At 40.0% G+C, this 18,443-nt stretch overlaps 1 protein-coding gene across 1 annotated transcript in view; it reads left to right on the plus strand.

Moving 5' to 3' along the window:
• Positions 1-319: 319 nt before the first annotated feature.
• The window catches only part of myo15aa (myosin XVAa), a 34,417-nt gene continuing 16,293 nt past the window's right edge, over positions 320-18,443 (plus strand). Inside the window, exons 1-30 of the mRNA XM_058377566.1 lie at positions 320-6,334; positions 6,734-6,816; positions 6,929-6,992; positions 7,134-7,243; positions 7,337-7,411; positions 7,894-7,984; positions 8,106-8,111; positions 9,261-9,364; positions 9,463-9,526; positions 9,630-9,743; positions 10,140-10,301; positions 10,384-10,497; positions 11,787-11,845; positions 11,941-12,064; positions 12,179-12,274; positions 12,365-12,496; positions 12,579-12,704; positions 12,783-12,860; positions 12,941-13,095; positions 13,185-13,230; positions 13,329-13,453; positions 14,604-14,721; positions 14,835-15,010; positions 15,117-15,201; positions 15,299-15,352; positions 15,430-15,511; positions 15,717-15,847; positions 15,971-16,066; positions 16,164-16,399; positions 16,488-16,666. Of these exons, the coding sequence (XP_058233549.1) occupies positions 1,004-6,334; positions 6,734-6,816; positions 6,929-6,992; positions 7,134-7,243; positions 7,337-7,411; positions 7,894-7,984; positions 8,106-8,111; positions 9,261-9,364; positions 9,463-9,526; positions 9,630-9,743; positions 10,140-10,301; positions 10,384-10,497; positions 11,787-11,845; positions 11,941-12,064; positions 12,179-12,274; positions 12,365-12,496; positions 12,579-12,704; positions 12,783-12,860; positions 12,941-13,095; positions 13,185-13,230; positions 13,329-13,453; positions 14,604-14,721; positions 14,835-15,010; positions 15,117-15,201; positions 15,299-15,352; positions 15,430-15,511; positions 15,717-15,847; positions 15,971-16,066; positions 16,164-16,399; positions 16,488-16,666 (8,416 nt within the window). The 5' untranslated portion in view covers positions 320-1,003. The remainder of the gene's footprint in view (positions 6,335-6,733; positions 6,817-6,928; positions 6,993-7,133; positions 7,244-7,336; positions 7,412-7,893; positions 7,985-8,105; positions 8,112-9,260; positions 9,365-9,462; positions 9,527-9,629; positions 9,744-10,139; positions 10,302-10,383; positions 10,498-11,786; positions 11,846-11,940; positions 12,065-12,178; positions 12,275-12,364; positions 12,497-12,578; positions 12,705-12,782; positions 12,861-12,940; positions 13,096-13,184; positions 13,231-13,328; positions 13,454-14,603; positions 14,722-14,834; positions 15,011-15,116; positions 15,202-15,298; positions 15,353-15,429; positions 15,512-15,716; positions 15,848-15,970; positions 16,067-16,163; positions 16,400-16,487; positions 16,667-18,443) is intronic.

Consider the following 18,443-nt stretch of genomic DNA (forward strand, 5'->3'; position numbering starts at 1 on the left):
ATTTGTAAAAATAAATTGTGTGCAACATTTTAAGCTTTTGTATACTAAGTGAAGATTATAATGTATTTTATTTTCGGAACATCTTATAACAATAAAGCTTATGCGCACGTAGACAATTAGATCACTCTTTTTTGTAATACAGCAAAAACAATGCAGCAAATAAAATAAGTGCTATCTAAGTGTTAAGTGTAGCTTTTTAAGAGTTAAAAAGATAAAAATCCAATAAAAACAAGCATGTGCCCCAGCAAAAGGCTGTTAATTCTCTATTCATGTGTGTGGTATTTTCACTTACCTTCTAAGCTGGATAATATTTCTTTTATTTCTGCATCACAACCATATTCTTCTGCTCTTTGGAAATGTTTCTCAGACAGTTTAGTAACAGCTCACTGAACTGCATAATTTATACAGGAATGAACCAAAGAGATAATGTTACTCTAAGTGAGTGTAGTTGATACATTTAAGGTGCCCTTTCCAACTATAACAGGGAGCCCTCGCATACTTTCAGACACATGTTTCCAGACTACTGCGAGAACACTATCTGAGACTCGCCAAGGACAAATGTGTGACTGGAGTACCATTAGGAAGAGAACATTTAAAGAGCTTCAACACATGACCAATGGGATTCTAATGCAGAGGTCATCTTGCCTGTGGGAAATCTTTTGCCAAAATCAGCACAACCGCTAAGGGATAGATTTTTTTTTTCCATTGGATATTTCTTAGATGAGGAATATAACCATGCAAGGTAGAGTGAGTGTCCTGAATGAGTGTAATATTTGCGGTATTGAAGAAAACATGCTTCTGATTTGCAGCATTGGAGAGAACCTGCTTCTGATTTGGGACAGTAATAAAGACAACTAGATTACATTAGATAAGACACAGCCTTATGTCAGGTGTTGTTTCCTCTGTGTCTTAGAAAGGTATTTTTCTTGCTCCAAATGCACCACTTTTGTTAAAATTGATGCGTTTTTCATTGTGTTTTGATATTGACATAAATTAGCATAAAATGCCTCCAAAGAAAGCTGCTGAAAAAACAGCAGCTGCACAGGGAGCAAAAAATGGACAAAAAGGGGCTAGGGCAGGGGCTAAAGAGCCTCCTGCAAAAGGCAAAGTAAAAGAAGATCCTAAAAAGGCAAAAGGAAAAGGAAAACCTGCTGTAACCAGTGAATCTGAAGATGGCTCAGATGCAGAGTTATTAAAGACAGGAGCAAAGGCCCAAACACCAGCCCCAAAGCCTAAACGAGGTCTAAAAACTACATCTAGACTTTTTATGCGATTATCGAAGAAAAAAAAAGATACCCCTATGAAGGCTTTCCAAAATCCATCTAAGTTGCTTGCAGGACTTGGCAAGTCTAAACCTGAAGATCTTAAGAACACATCTAAATTCATGTCAGGTTTTCTAAGTGGTGGAAAAAATAAAGTTGAGAAGAAAGAAGGTGAAAAATCTCTTTTATTGCTTAATATTGGTGGAAAAACAAAAAACACTGCAGCTGCAACTTCTGGGCTAGGGGGCAAACTGAAAGGGTTCATTGGCAAAAAGCCTACTGCACCTGCAAAATTCAAGACTAAAGGAGGGCTTGTTGGAAAGATTTCAGGAGCTACTAATTGGCTGATTAGTAAATTCATATCATCTAAAACATCTCGGGGAAGACAAGGTCGTTCACTCCGCCAACACAGGTCAAACAAAGATAGATATAGCTATGAGAATGGAGGATATGAGTATGATGAGGCTGAATTCAGCTATGGGGAAGAGGACTATGACCTAAGAAGCTACGGAAGAAACAGCCCACGGGGGAGATATTTGGACCAAAATGAATATGGCCATGGACGATTCAGAAGACCTTATCTATATGACTGTCATGATGAAGAGTATTATTCTTATCCTGAAGATGAATATGGTTTATATGGTGAAGAGAGTGATTACTATGATCCCCTTTATGCAGATGAATATGGCTATTATGTTGAAGACTACATCGACCAATACAACGAAAGACAACCATATGACTATTATGATACTGGAATAGACTACTATGATCCTAGGCAACAAAGAATGGATGAATATGGTTATTTTGATAGTGGCATTGAATATTACAACGAAGCTGGGTATCCACTGGAAGAAGAATATGACTACTATGGAAATGATGCAGAATACTACAATTATGGTGTTTACCCAGAGCAGTTTGATTATTATGGTGATCAGCAAAATTTTTATGGAAACCAAGAGTGGCACCCAGATGCTTACATGAGGTACCAAAGTTACCAAAACCCATACAACCAAAACCTGTACACCTATGCTGGAGAACCTACAGCAGTTTATATAGATCCTCTTATAGGGGTTAATCAGCCATACACTTACCTACTGGGGGATATAATGGAACAAACAGAGCCATCTGACCCTTATGCTAATGAAACTGCACAGCTAGGAATGGAAAGCATAATGCCGGAAGATCAGTTTCGGCTCCCAAGACCACAAGTTAAACTGTTTGGAAAAGAGAAACTTGAAATTGTAAATCCACCATCTCCTCATATTGCTCTCAATGATTTAGAAGTGATGTCTGATATGCAACACGAAAACCCTCCGATATTTCCTCAACCAATGGGGTTTACGCAACACATTTCACCACAAATGGTAGAAATTCCACAACAATCTTCCACCACAACTCTTGCATTTCCTGCAGCAACAGGTAGCAGTCCTTTTTTGCTTCAACAAACACCAACAGCATTTTCTGCAGCAACAGGTGGCAGTCCTGTTTTGCTCCAACAAACACCAACAGCATTTCATACAGCAACAGGCAGCAGTCCTGTTTTGGTCCAGCAAACACCAACAGCATTTCCTGCAGCAACAGGTGGTAGTCCTGTTTTGGTCCAGCAAACACCAATAGCTCTTTCTTCATTACCTGGCGGGACTCCTATTTTGGTTCATTCACCACAATTGCCATCCTCCCCATTACTTCAAGCAAGGTCTCCTTTTCCTCCTCCTATGCCAGTATCACCCACACCCAGCAGACACTCTTTTGGACCTGTGGGACCCATGCCACTCTCAACACCAGTATCACCTGTTTTATCTGCAAGGAGATTTGACCCAAGCTTCATTGATCAAGTAAACCCCACTTTCGTCTATTCAGATCCCATGTTTCAGAGACCTGAATTTCCATATGAAACTATACAGCAAACACCATTAAGACGAAGAAGTCCTCATCTCTCACCACAGCTTTCTCTCAGGAGAGGTAAGGTTTTACCGGGACGAAGTAGCCCTTTGTCCCACCAAAGGTATGATACCCAACCACAGGGAATAAGTCCAGGATTTTCACCAAGACAACAAAGAGTATTTGGTCAATCCTCATGGAACACCAATACACAAAGACCACTATCACCTCTCCAAAAAAGAGGGTTTACGCCCCCATCTTCCCCACAATTTTCAAGACGAGGACCATCTCCAACAGTCACTTTGAAGGGAAAGTCTCCCATACCCCAGAGGAGACCTTTCTCTTTAAGAGGACACTCTCCTGATATTGTAGAAGGAGGGAGTCCGATAACCTCATTGCGAGACTCGTTAAGAAGGAAAAGCCCTCCCCCAACTCCAAGAATGAACCAGAGACAAAGTGCACCTCAGAGTCCTTTCAGGCCAATTAGTGGAAAAAGGCATGACTCATTTATATCATCAAGATCAATTGCTGGTTCATCACAACCATCTTTAAGAAGAATGAGCCCTCCTCTATCTCCAAGAATTGATCAACAGACTGAACCTTATCCACCAGGCTCACCTCCTGTCCAACGAACAGGATCACCAAGACCAATATCCTCTCCTGCTGCTCGACCTCTCTCTCCTACACCATCAAGATTGTCTGCTAGAATCCAGCATGATACACAAAGTCTGTCTGCTCATCCATCCACACGTAGATTTAGAGGATTTGGTCGAAATAAAGTGCCAATGGGTACTGTTAAACCATCCCCTGTCAATCCAGTTTTGCAAAGAAGAAGCCACCAGGAACAACCTCTAACACAAAACGTATCTCCATACAGATCTTCCATTCATAATGGAGTAATAGGTTCAGGACCTATGCATCGAAGTACAACTTCATCACCTGTTCCATTAACAAGACAAGGTTCTAGACCGACAGTATTCCGAGACTCAAAAAGATTTTTCCCACCAGGAACTCCAAATCCCCAGAGAGGTTTTCATAGACCTGTTGGGAGAGGCCGTCCAGTTGTAAGAGTACCAATAAATCCTGTCCCTCTAAGGCAGTCAGTAAGAGGGCCAAGCCAACCCATTTTAATGAATGGTGGAGCACATTTTCCTCAGCAAATTTCAGTGAATGGTCTAGGATCACCATTACCACAACCAGCTCTAAGGCATACACCAAATCAGGCATCAATGAGACCAGGTTCACCTCAATTAACAGCAAGACCAGGATCACCTCAGCTTCCAGTGCGACCAGGCTCACCTTATTCCCCACTGAGACCAGGCTCACCTCATTTACCTCTAAGACCAGGCTCACCCCTTCTCCCAATGAGGCCAGCATCACCTCACCCCACAGTGAGTCTTGGCACACCAGTGCTTATTCACTCTCCACCACTTGGGAATCTTTCTTCTCCTGTAATAACAAATCCCTTGCATAATCAAGCTATCAACCATACATCCATCATAGCAACACCTACTGGTCAGCCTCAAGAGATAATAACATTTGGCCAGACAGTCGAGCAAAATCCTCCTATTCTCTTAACAAATGGTTTACAGAACCCAAATCTCTCTGCTGCATCATATAATTCACCACTTAAAGGCTTCAGTCCTACACAGTCTCCACTAATGGCACACATCAATCAGAGTGCAATTCAGTCTTCGTATAATTCAATAATGCCACAAGCTGCAGCTCCTCATTCAGTAGTGATACCTCAAAATGTTCAAGCTAGTTATCAAGGTTCACCAATGCTGAGAAATGCACTCCAAAATCCATATCTTCGTAATTCTTCATTAAGCTCCTCTTTACAAAGACTTACATCCTCACATCCAGTGGTCACACAGCAAGTGTCACTGCAAACTTCCCCAGGTCTGTCAAATGCGTTGCAGAATTCTCATCTAAAATTTTCACCATCTTTACTGTCTGGTGCTCTACAGAACACTAATTTACGCAATGCTTCATACATGTCTCCACTTCAGAGAACTCCTACACCTATCGTCCAGGCACAACAACAGTCCTTTCTTTTATCAAACGCACTAAAGAATCCAAACCTTCAAGGTGCTTCTTTTCGATTACCCAATGGGTCATTATTATCTAGGAACCCAGAGAACCAAAAAGAAGCTGCAGCACCATCAGTACTGGCTAATGCTTTACAAAACCCAAATCTCCGTAAAGCGACTTACAGGTTGCCAGATGGAACAATCAAATCAAGAAATGAGGTTGAACAACCTACTTCAACCCCCTCTCTATTATCTAATGCCCTTCAAAATGCCAATGTCAAAAAAGCTTCTTACAGGATTCCTGAGTCTATTTTTTCCCGGGGCTCTGAACCAGTAACTGAAACGAAACAATTTTCACCATACCTAGGAAATGCTCTACAGAATTCCAATCTTCGTAAAGCTTCTTATAAATTGCCAAGTGGAACTCTCCTTTCTCGGGACCAGAAGACTGAACAATCCACCTCCCCTCTTCTTTCAAATGCACTTCAGAATGCTAACCTCCGTACAGCTTCCTACAGGCTCCCTGATGGAACAATTTTAAACAAGAGCTCAGGCCAGGATTCAAAAAAGAATATTTCTTCCAACCTGTCAAGTGCTTTGCAAAACGCAAATATGCGTAATGTTAGGCTCCCGAGTACCTCTGGCCTATTCAAAAATCCCAACAAAAAAGAACAAACTTCAGTGCTGTCCAGTGCACTTCAGAACCAAAACCTCCGTAAAGCTTCCTATAGACTGCCTGATGGAACAATCACTACCAGGGGTAAAACAGAAGAAAGTGCTCAACCTACATCACCTTTTCTGGGAAGCGCCCTGAAGAACATTAATTTACACAAAGCCAACTATAAGTTGCCCACAACTTTGAGGAGAACTCCAGAGGATCCAAGGTATGCAGTGGTGACACCTCAGGTTCAGGGTCAACCTGACGAACATTGGGCTCAAGCCCACACAGTAGATGCTCATGATCCAGATGATGTTTGGTCCTCAGAAAGAGTCCTTCCACACCATACTGTGCAGAACCTCATAAAATGGTCCATGTACAGGGATGAAGAACTGGTGGATTTCGTCATCCCTGTGTATCCTGGGCAAGATGCTGATGTTTCTGAGCCTGAGTGGTTACCAGACAGGGAAGGTGAACCTCAAGGGCACTGGTATGATAAGGTACAAAGCTAAACATTTGGCCATATATCAGTACATTTTGTTTAGCTGCTAGTCAATTTTAAGCATATGAATGTTTGTTAGGTTCATAATCTTTTCATGTTTTATGGCTTAATAAATACATAGTACACAGATTTGGTTTGTGCCAAGTCTGTGCTAGACATTTTTACAACTCAGGAACATCCACAGAATGTGATTTAATGTCGAACAATTTATGGAGTAATATTCTTTTTCATGTCCTAAAAGGCCACAGCACTGGATAGTTTGGTGTTTCTCTGCAGTTCTGCATTTGCCCAGGACATGAAATCAGCACTGCATCATATTTACTACACCTTTTAATACATTTAACTGTATTACATTTGTCTGATTTATTTGAGCATGTGTATTTACTTTGGCATGTAGATGTACTCTATCCGAAGTCTGCCCACCATGTTGTACAGAGAGCGAGCCGAAGAGGACGGGATTGAGGACATGACACAGCTTGAGTACTTCTTAAACTTATTTATGTTAAACAGTTTGATGATAGACATCTATAACACGTGGTTCTTTTATATAGGCAAATGTATAATGTATTGAAAATAAAACTCTTTCTTTCAGGGAACTTCATGAAGCTGCTGTTTTACTCAACCTTAAAAAAAGGTTTGAACGTGAACTGATATATGTAAGTAGATTTTCAGTCCTAAAACATATTTTGGTTTGTGATTATTGAATATACTTTCATTTATGATTATATATATTTTGGTTTATGATGATCATTTTGGATTGATACGTGAATTAGGCTAAATTTATTTTTCCTCTCAAGACATACATTGGAAGTATTCTGGTAGCTGTGAACCCATACAAGATGTACAATATTTATGGGACAGACATGGTGCTTCAGTACAAGGGACATGTCCTTGGTGAAAATCCTCCGTAAGCACTCAGTGTCTTCTTTCTTTTTTCTACGCAGCACAAAGACGTGCTAGAGACGTGGCTCGAATAACGTCTCAAATATTTTCCTTTCAGGCATTTATTTGCTATAGCAAATGCTGCTTACACAAAAATGATGGATGCCAAACAGAACCAATGCATTATTATCAGGTACTGTTGAATTATCGGGTACATTAAAGGAGATATTATAAAGTTTTCAATTATAGAAGTTATTTAAATAATGCATTTAGACTTGTATTTATTTAATAGAATTTTTGAAAAATATTAAGTGAGTATTTTTAGCAATTTATAAACTAATTAGAGTCAGTTGTGTTTGACACAACTGATCATCTGGAACATTTTAGTCCTCTCTCTGAAGGAGACACTTGTAAGGGAAGACTGCTAGTGTCTGGGCTAGAACTACGGATCATGTCTCTGAAATGTACCCAATGTCGTCTCAAGAAGCTGGCATGACACGCGCATTTTAGCATTTGATTTCACTTCTGTCTAACCAGACACCATGCTCATTACTTAAATGCAAACTAAAGGAGGTGGAAATCGCTTCATTACACGCCAAGTGTCTGTGCCAGTTTACCTAACTGTGGTGTTAAACGAATAATTAGGGATTTAGCAATGTGATTATTATCTTTCAGTGGGGAGAGTGGCTCTGGTAAAACCGAGGCCACAAAGTTGGTCCTGCGCTATTTGACTGCTATTCAACACAAGCGCAACATTACACAGCAGGTATGGCTGAACCTATTAAACAAATTTGCTGAGGATTTCTTTATTTGGATTCTTTCATTTATATCGTATTAGATCTAACAAATCTGTTTTGTTTGTTTCCCTTTCACATGCACTGGGACAGATTGAGGTATTGCGTGTGCTGTATTTGTATGTGTGCACCCTGAAAATATCCTTCAGATTATATGTGTAATTGTGTGCATTTGTCATTTTAATTTATCTCGCATCACTGCTGAATTCTCATTTCTTTTGGTCAGTAGGCGTTAACTGCTTTTCTATAACAGCAGCTCTGCAGACATGCTGCTGCAAGGTTTATAGTAATGAACTTGTCCTAATGTGTAATTATTTCTATAGTAACATCCCCCACAGGGACATTTATAGCAGATGCTCCACATAAAGGGATTTAACAATGTCTGTAATTGTTGATGTGGAGCTTTCTGTGAAGAGAATGTTATTTAGCATGTTTGGAGTCTCTAGTGTCAAAGGTAAAGACGGCAGAAAGTCTTAGGATGGAATGGTTTGCTTTTTTCTTGTGAAATGACATGCTGCATTTTAAAAGTACCTTAAGGATAGAGTTCTACAACATTAGATGCAACAATAAATCGTACTAAAAAGTACTACGTATGCTTCTTTAAATTAATTGTTGGCAAATTGCTGTGGTGCAACAGAAATAAAACATATCAGGATGTGCTGTTATTAGAAAATTCGGAAATGGAACCACACCACACCATAAGGACACAAATGAAGATAGTTAAGAAACGCACTGTAGCAGATTTCCGTCTCTTTTCAATTTGCTCCACATGAGTTTTCATGTTGAATAGCCCAAACTATATATCCAAAGTATGTGGACTCCTAACCATTACACCAATATATTTTTGTCCCTCAAACTGTTGCCACAATGCTGGAAGCACAAAATTGTATAGAATGTCTTTGTGTGCTTTAGCCTTACAATTTCACTTATTTGGAACTCAAACCCTGTTCCAGCAGGACAATAAATCTGTGCACAAAGCACAGAGCTCCATGAAGACATGGTTTGAGAAGGTTGGATGGAAGAACCCCACTGAACACCTTTGGGATGAACTGGAACACCAAAATCTAGTGGAAAGCCTTCCCAGAAGATTTAAAAGATTGCTTTATAAAAGCAAAGGGGACTTAATGAATGTGATGGCCATGTGTCCACATACTTTTGACCATATATAGTGTTTTTAAAGAGGACTGATGAAGAGATGTTTGACTTTCTTTTTAGGGATGACCTAACTTTCTCTGTCTGAACTTACAGATTCTTGAAGCTGCTCCACTACTAGAGTCATTTGGAAATGCCAAAACTGTCAGGAATGATAACTCAAGTCGATTTGGGAAATACATAGAGATATTTTTAGAGGAGTGAGTGTGATTTTTAAAAAGCAGTCCTTAAATATTTTTAGGTTTATTATCAAAACAATATTTAACACTAAACTCTTTTCTTGCTTTTTTGTAACCAGAGGTGTGATTAGTGGTGCCATAACCTCACAGTATCTACTTGAAAAGTCAAGGATAGTGTTTCAGGTAATACTTTGTAATTCCATTGTTCTCCATTTGCAGTTTTGGTAACATGCTTGGTTAGCTGTGATGTTTTATGTTTCTGTGCTATGTGTATTTTTTCTTCTAGGCCAAAGATGAGAGAAACTACCATATTTTTTATGAGATGCTCGCAGGCCTTCCTTCACAGCAAAAACAGTCACTGTACCTCCAAGAGGCAGAGACCTACTATTACCTCAATCAAGTGGGTTTAGTCTAAAATAAGCATCTGCAATATGATTCTGAATGTTTAATTCATGAGAAAATATATTATACTGGCTTACCATTCGTTGGCTTTTATATAAATACCGGCATGTACATATAAACGTATAAATACATGCCTTAAGTGTACAGTAGCTTCATTACATATTTATTTATATTTTATTCTGTTTGATAAGGTGTGATTTTTTACTTTAATGTTGCCTTTAATAGTATATTTTCATTTTAGTTAATTTATTTATTCATTAATTAACAGATCATTAGTTTGGTTAACTGCCTTCCTCACTCAAACTCTCATTTTTAAATGTAAGATAAAAATAAACCTGACCTGATATGTACCCTAATCACACAGACAGTTCTAGTATCCTCTTTTGTTGGTCAGGGTGGGAACTGTGACATCGCTGGTAAGAGTGATGGGGAGGACTTCCGCAGGCTCCTCAGTGCCATGGACATCCTTCACTTCAACCCTGAAGATCAAAATGGCATCTTCAGGATTCTGTCATCTATTCTCCATTTAGGGAATGTCTTTTTTGAGAGATATGAGGTAGGCAGACAGTCATTTATCTCCTCATGTGATGCTGTCACATGTTAACTTAATCATAAATGTTGCTCTTTATGTTACACAGACAGACTCTCGGGAGATGGTGTCAGTGGTGAGCGCTCAGGAGATCAGAGTGGTGGCAGAACTTTTACAGATTTCTCCTGAGGCCCTGCAGAAATCAATCACTTATAAAGTGACGGTAGGACATACAGTTACAAGCAATAGTTTTGTATGTGTTTATTTGGTAAGCACATAGTAGTACATTTTACTACATTTAATGCTTTTACCTAAAAAAAAGTTAAAGTTATACCTAAAATCCTTCTGGTGTAATTAGTCTTTCTGATTTTATTTCACTTCCATTACTTCCATTTTATGGTCTTGGGTTATGATACACTCACTGTCCACTTTATTAGTAACATTCATGCAGTTATCTAATCTGCCAGGTGAGCTGGTTTGAGTATTTCAGAATCTGAGAGTTTCACATATAACAGTCTCTAGAGTTTACACAGAATGATGGGAAAACAGAAAACATCCTGTGTGCCGAGGGTCTGCAGGCTGAAACATCTCCTCAATGACAGAGATCAGAGGAGAATGAGCAGACTGGTCTGAGCAGACAGGAAATCTATAGTAACTCAAATAATCACTCTTTACAACCACAGTGAGCAGAAGAGCTTAATGGAAAGCACATTAAACCTAGAATTTAATAAATGAGCAGGTGTACATGTGTTCCTATTAAAGTGACCAGTGAGTCTATATAGTAGATATGATAATGGTTAAGCAAAGTACAAAGCAAGTTTCTAGCGAAACAGGATGTATTCAGACATCTGTCATTGATCAGCTGTGTCAACAAAGTGCTTCTACAGTTGTAGGAGGTGAGCTCAGGGTGGCACAATGCTGCTGGCTCACAGCTCCAGGGTCCTCAGTTTGATCCTGAGCTCAGGTTACTGTCTGCTTCGAGTTTTTCACGATCTCAAAGTGTCCACTTAGGGTTCCTCTAGCTTATCTGCTTTCCTCTCCCCACCCAAAAGGCTGAATTGGCTATACTAACTTGCTCCAAGTGTGAATGAGTGTGTAAATGTGTGTGTGTGTGTTTGTGTGTGTAGAAAGCAGTATCCCTTGACATAATGATGTGATTGGTGTCTTATTTCTAGGTAGTCCTAGTCTGCCTTCCTCAGAGCTAAGTTAAGGACTCTGTCTAAATGAAAAGATTTTTTAAGACCACAATTAATCATTGCATAATTTTAGGCTTCTCTGATTATAATTAGAATATGGCCTGAAAAAGTGATTTCAAAAGTTATTGATAAAGTGTTGAATATTTTTATTTTGTTTGCTTTTTATGACCCTGTTTCTGAACTAATACCTGTTTAAGCTGCCCCAAAAAACGAAAAGAAAATGGAAAAAAATGATTTGACTCAGCCACATTTCCTTGCACATTTTACTGGTACTTCTATGAAGTACCATTATATGTCATTATGTCTTTCACTATAGGAGACACTGAGGGAGAAGATCTATACCCCTCTATCAGTGGAGAGTGCAGTTGATGCCAGGTAAGCCATAAACATTCAGTAAATCCCTAAGAATTCTGAATAAAAAAAAGAAGCTTTCAATCATTAAAATGCGATTTTTGTCCCAAAACATCCAGAGATGCAGTTGCCAAGATCCTGTACTCCCTCCTTTTCAATTGGTTAACAGACAGAATCAATACTTTGGTTTACCCAATGAATGAGACTCTGTCTATCTCCATCCTTGACATCTATGGGTTTGAGGTATTGTAATAAAGTTAGCTTGGTATTTTTTTCCATTTTTATTTTTTCTGAAGACGTTCTACACGGTGGTTAAAAGACGATTATTTGGTGAATCAAACCCTTTGTGCTTTACAGGACCTCAGCTTCAACAGCTTTGAACAGCTTTGCATAAACTATGCAAATGAGTACCTACAGTTCTTTTTCAACAGGGTCATTTTCAGAGAAGAGCAAGTAAGCCTTTTCAGTTTGTTCTAATCCTCGGAGCACAGTGACTATACAGATTTCAAAATGCATCTGAATAAATGACTTTCAATATCTAAGGAGGAATACAGCCGAGAGGAAATTCCCTGGGAGGAAGTGTATTATAATGACAATCAGGCCTGCATTGACCTCATTTCTGCAAAGCCCCATGGGATACTACGGATCTTGGATGACCAGAGTGGTTTTCCACAAGTGTGTTGCTAGTGATTTACCTCTCTATCCAAGTTTCTCTGCTTATGTTCCTCAGACAGTGATTGAAACATTTTATCTTTAGGCTACAGACCACACCTTCCTTCAGAAATGTCACTATCATCATGGCCACAACCCATTATATTTCAAGCCAAAAATGCCTCTTCCTGAATTTGCCATTAAACACTTCGCTGGAAAAGTCACCTATCAGGTGCAGTCAATAGTTTATATGCATTTATTTAATCAGAAAAAAATATCCGGATTAATTTAACTATATCTTTTTTAACAGGTTCATAAATTTTTGGACAAAAATTATGATCAGGTTCGCCAGGAGGTGCTCGATCTTTTCATGCAAAGCAAAAATAAGGTAACAGTGTACAGCCATTACTGAGCACCTTCTCTGGATTTGGTAACCTGGGGTTTAAGGTTATGTTTCTCTTGTTCTAGATGGTTGCACATCTTTTCACAAGCTATTCAGAAACCATTAATCAACAGAAGACTCATGTCAGGAAGAACAGCACGGTTACACGCAGATACCAGCCATCCACAGTTGCTGCCAAGTTCCAGATTTCTCTCATGGAGCTTGTGGAAAAGATGGAGAGGTAGACCATGTTTAGAATGGACTGCATTCCCAAAATAAAAATCCCTGTCATTTTTATCTAAACCTGTGATTTCTTTCTTTCGGTGTCAGATGCAATCCATTCTTTGTGCGCTGCATTAAGCCAAACCATAACAAGGTAAGGCAGAAGGACATATATGTATAAGAAGTTCAAATGTTCAGCAGTTGACTGTTTGTCAGTTGAGGTGTTGTGCTAAGAGGCTGTGATACCTATAGGAGCCTGGAGTGTTTGACATGGACCTGGTCAGCACTCAGCTTCGTTACTCTGGGATATTGGATACTATTCGCATCAGGAGACAGGGTTATCCAATCCGAATACTCTTTGATGTCTTCCTTTTTAGGTAAAGTCCTGGGTTACTCCGGTTAAACAGTATCACACTTTCATCTCTCGCTCCCCCCCCCACACACACCACTTGTCTTATTGTCATTAAAACAGCAATAATTACAGCAGTGGCTTATAACCACACATTTTGTGGGGCAGGACAATGTTAATTCCCACAAACCCTCAAACAGAATGAAGTCAAGAGGCTACTATAGGCTATATGATCTGGTATAGCCTACTGTTTATTGTGTCTAGTGAATTAGATAAGATTTGATTAGATTAGAGTAAATCACAGTAACCCTTAATAGACAGCTGAGAGTTGACAGCATAAAGTCATCAAGCATACAGTCTAGCAGATATTTTGAGTGGTTTTAGACATAACTTAAGGCCTTATAGGTGATTTTAATAAACAGGGTGGCCAGGTTTCAGCAAATTTCCAGCCCAACTGCATCTCAAAGATCACACAACTAACCTGAAATTAGGCCCAAAAGGGATACGTTTCACATTTTTTGTGTGAGGAAAAAGTTTTTTAGGTATTTTGCACATATTTCTGATGTACAGACATCCCTCAAAAATCCCTCTTCACTTCTCCCAATCTTTGCAGTATAACAAAAAAGAGAAATGGTTCTGTACATTGTAGACACACTGTCTGAACTTAATTTAACTTTAATGATTTGCTATAAAACTACATCTTTGTGGCTGGGGAATATTTTTAAAAGCAGCCCAACTTGACAATCCTTTTATTAGCTGTTTAATTTACTTCTTAGTAGTAAGCTTAGGGGCAGCATGATTCTCTCCCCAAATGGGTCCCAATAAGTGTTTGTTGTAGTTCCACCTGTTGACCACTAGGTGGAAGTGTGTGAACTACACCACAGCTGCACAAAATCTTAAATGAAACATCACCTCATTGGTTAAATAGGAACATTTTATTTAAATCACTGGTCACTCCAAAGAAGTAATAATTATTTCAATGGAGTTTAAAGTGAATGAATGAGGACATTATGAAAATGATTATGAACCTGCCCTTATGGACGAACTGCCAATGCTTATGCTTACCTACATCTAACATGAACCTTATCCTCACCAACCTCACAAAATGAAATCTTTCGACTCCTTTGTTTTATTTGTGTTATTTATATTTACATGTGTTTGCTACTCATTTCTCTTAGATACAAATCCTTGCTGGGCCTAAAGCAGTCTCCTCCTGCTACTGGGGAATCCTGTGTAATCATGCTCAGGAAGCTTTGTCCTGTAAGATCAGGAGCTTTTGAAGTGGGCATCACCAAGGTGGGATTCTCTGGTCCAGATTCTCTTATCCATATTATAACACATGATTATACTTAGGGCTTGTGTAAACTTGTTTGCCATGATTAATTTCTCTTTATGTATATTCGCATTAGCTTTTCTTAAAAGAAGACATATATTACATGCTGGAGAGTAAGAGAGACAGAGTGAGGCATGTGGCTGCTCTGACCCTGCAACGCTACACTCGAATGTTCTTTGTACGGAAACGCTACGTAGCCTTTCGCATGAAAATCATTCGATTGCAGGCGCACTGCCGAGGTTACCTCATACGGTACAGATTCTCACTGATGCCCCTTAACGTTTTCTTGATAAGGAATCCATAGTCTTGTCTCTGGTCTAATTCTGATACTCATACGCTCTTGTGTGGGTTTTCTCAGGAAGCACTATGTGAAAATGTGTGCGAGTCTGGTCAGATTCCGCTCAGTGGTGCACATGTATGTAAATCAAAAGAGATACATTAAGGTACAGATAGTATGGCTTTCATTATTAATGTCAGGATGTTTCTACTGGGTGTTATATTCAGTTTAAATTGAACATCTCTCTGTACATCTCTTTGTAGATGATATTAGAAGCCAAGAGGAAGGCAGAAGAGGAGAGAATCCGAATGGAAATGGTCAGAATTGCCACTTCTTGCCTATTTGATCTGTCTAAACTTATCTTTAATTTTAATCATTTATGTGTAATTTGTAGGAGTTAGCAAAACGGGAAGTCGTCAATGTCACACACTTGCCCATTCCAGCAGAACTTGGAGCTCTACTGCAAGCAGTTGCAGGTACAGTAGCAATTCTAGTGCTATTATCCTGAAGCAAAAGACAACAGTAGCTTCATAGAAAGTAAACAGTGTCATTCTGGTGCTTTCTTTCTTTCTTTCTTTCTTTCTTTCTTTCTTTCTTTCTTTCTTTCTTTCTTTCTTTACAGGTGAATGTTGCATTATAATTATTAAAACACTTTGTCTGTCTGTCTTTTGTGTTTCTCAGGAGGTAGAGAGCTTCATTCCGATTGCTTAGCTCTTGTACAAGCACCAACGGTTCAGGTGGAATCCCAGCTCACGCTTCCCCTGGACATCAACAACTTCCACATTTCCAAATTCATCCAGCTTCATTTCAGAGTAAGTTGTGCTTTCAGATCAGTTCCAACCATCACATTACAAGCTCTCCAACAGCATTTAGGACAGTGTAGCCATTTCCATTGTACTATATTTTTTGGTAACAGATTCCATTTTGCTTTACAGGAACCAAAGTTCGGATTGTTGACTGCACCTTTGAAAACTCCCTTGACTCATTTAGATGATGATCTCACACACGAAGCTTTAGATGTGTTTGTGATGGTAGCAATGTCACACGTTTTACCTTATACTGTTGTATGTATCATGTCTACCTTCTGAGTGATGATGAATGGTTAAACTATATTCAATGCTTTTGTAGATTTTGAGATTTATGGGTGACCCACATTTGAACGGTGCCCAAGAGAATTTACTTGGAAACTACATTATCCAGAAAGGGCTCTCCAATCCTGGTTTACGAGATGAAATTCTGTGTCAAATTGCCAATCAAGTGTGGAGGAACAGCAACCCAGATAATGCAGAACGGGGCTGGCTACTGCTGCTCGGCTGCCTCAGTGCATTTGCGCCTTCAGCCAAAATAGAGAAATACCTTCTGAAGTGAGACATGACCTTTTTCCTATGTATGATTGTGCACATCATCTTTTATACTATGTTAGTCTACATTGTGGTCTTCTGCATGGTACAGGTTTGTGTCAGACAATGCCTACAATAGCTATAAGGCAGTTTGCCAACATAAGCTGATTCAGGCCATGCAGAAATCCCTTTATGGACCAGAGGCAGCAAGGACTTACCCCCTGTCCCTGCTGGAGTGGACTGCCAACAGAAAGAAAGCCAACATGGTGCTACAGGTGCACTGTTTCGATGGTGAGAGCAACTTATCTTGGATTGACATTTAGTAGATCTTTCAGCAGATTCTTGAAAGGGAAATATTGCTTGTCAGATTTCAGTAGTACTCTCTGGACACTCTTTGCCATACAGTGACGTATCTCTCCATCTTATCTTTCCTTTCTAATTGAGAACAGATATCAGTGCTGTGGTTTTCACATGAAACCTAAGTGTGAAATAAGAGAAGGCCTGAAATGGCTTCTAAAGAAATGGAGAAACCAGGGTGTCAGTCTCCTTTAAGATTACAATCTTACTGTTTTGGCATGGCTGAGATATATAAGCACATTTCTATAGCACAAACACCCCCTATAAGATACGCACACTGCACGCAGACAGTGCTCATGTTTCTTCTATCACTCAATTCTCGTCTCAATTAGCCTAGCAGTGGTTTTCCATCTCAGGAAACATTTTTAGGCAATTACACTATATTGCCAAAAGTATTTGCTCACCTGCCTTGACTCGCATATGAACTTAAGTGACATCCCATTCCTAATCCATAGGGTTCAATATGACGTCGGTCCACCCTTTGCAACTATAACAGCTTCAACTCTTCTGGGAAGGCTGTCCACAAGGTTTAGGAGTGTGTTTATGGGAATTTTTGACCATTCTTCCAGAAGCGCATTTGTGAGGTCACACACTGATGTTGGACGAGAAGGCCTGGCTCTCAGTCTCCGCTCTAATTCATCCCAAAGGTGTTCTATCAGGTTGAGGTCAGGACTCTGTGCAGGCCAGTCAAGTTCATCCACACCAGACTCTGTCATCCATGTCTTTATGGACCTTGCTTTGTGCACTGGTGCACAGTCATGTTGGAAGAGGAAGGGGCCAGCTCCAAACTGTTCCCACAAAGTTGGGAGCATGGAATTGTCCAAAATGTCTTGGTATGCTGAAGCATTCAGAGTTCCTTTCACTGGAACTAAGGGGCCAAGCCCAGCTCCTGAAAAACAACCCCACACCATAATCCCCCCTCCACCAAACTTTACACTTGGCACAATGCAGTCAGACAAGTACCGTTCTCCTGGCAACCGCCAAACCCAGACTCGTCCATCAGATTGCCAGATGGAGAAGCACGATTCGTCACTCCAGAGAACGCGTCTCCACTGCTCTAGAGTCCAGTGGCGGCGTGCTTTACACCACTGCATCCGACGCTTTGCATTGCACTTGGTGATGTATGGCTTGGATGCAGCTGCTCGGCCATGGAAACCCATTCCATGAAGCTCTCTGCGCACTGTTCTTGAGCTAATCTGAAGGCCACATGACGTTTGGAGGTCTGTAGCGATTGACTCTGCAGAAAGTTGGCGACCCCTTCGCACTATGCGCCTCAGCATCCGCTGACCCCGCTCCGTCAGTTTACGTGGCCTACCACTTCGTGGCTGAGTTGCTGTCGTTCCCAAACACTTCCACGTTCTTATAATACAGCTGACAGTTGACTGTGGAATATTTAGGAGCGAGGGAATTTCACGACTGGATTTGTTGCACAGGTGGCATCCTATCACAGTTCCACGCTGGAATTCACTGAGCTCCTGAGAGCGACCCATTCTTTCACAAATGTTTGTAAAAACAGTCTGCATGCCTAGGTGCTTGATTTTATACACCTGTGGCCATGGAAGTGATTGGAACACCTGATTCTGATTATTTGGATGGGTGAGCGAATACTTTTGGCAGTATAGTGTATGTAGTGCTCAGCAAAATGAACAGACACCTGAGTGCTAAACTGAATGGAAAAAAAAAGCACAAGAGGTGTTTTCTTACCTCTTCA

This window comes from Hemibagrus wyckioides, linkage group LG24 (genome assembly GCF_019097595.1).
Source record: "Hemibagrus wyckioides isolate EC202008001 linkage group LG24, SWU_Hwy_1.0, whole genome shotgun sequence".
NCBI classification, from domain to species: Eukaryota; Metazoa; Chordata; class Actinopteri; order Siluriformes; family Bagridae; genus Hemibagrus; species Hemibagrus wyckioides.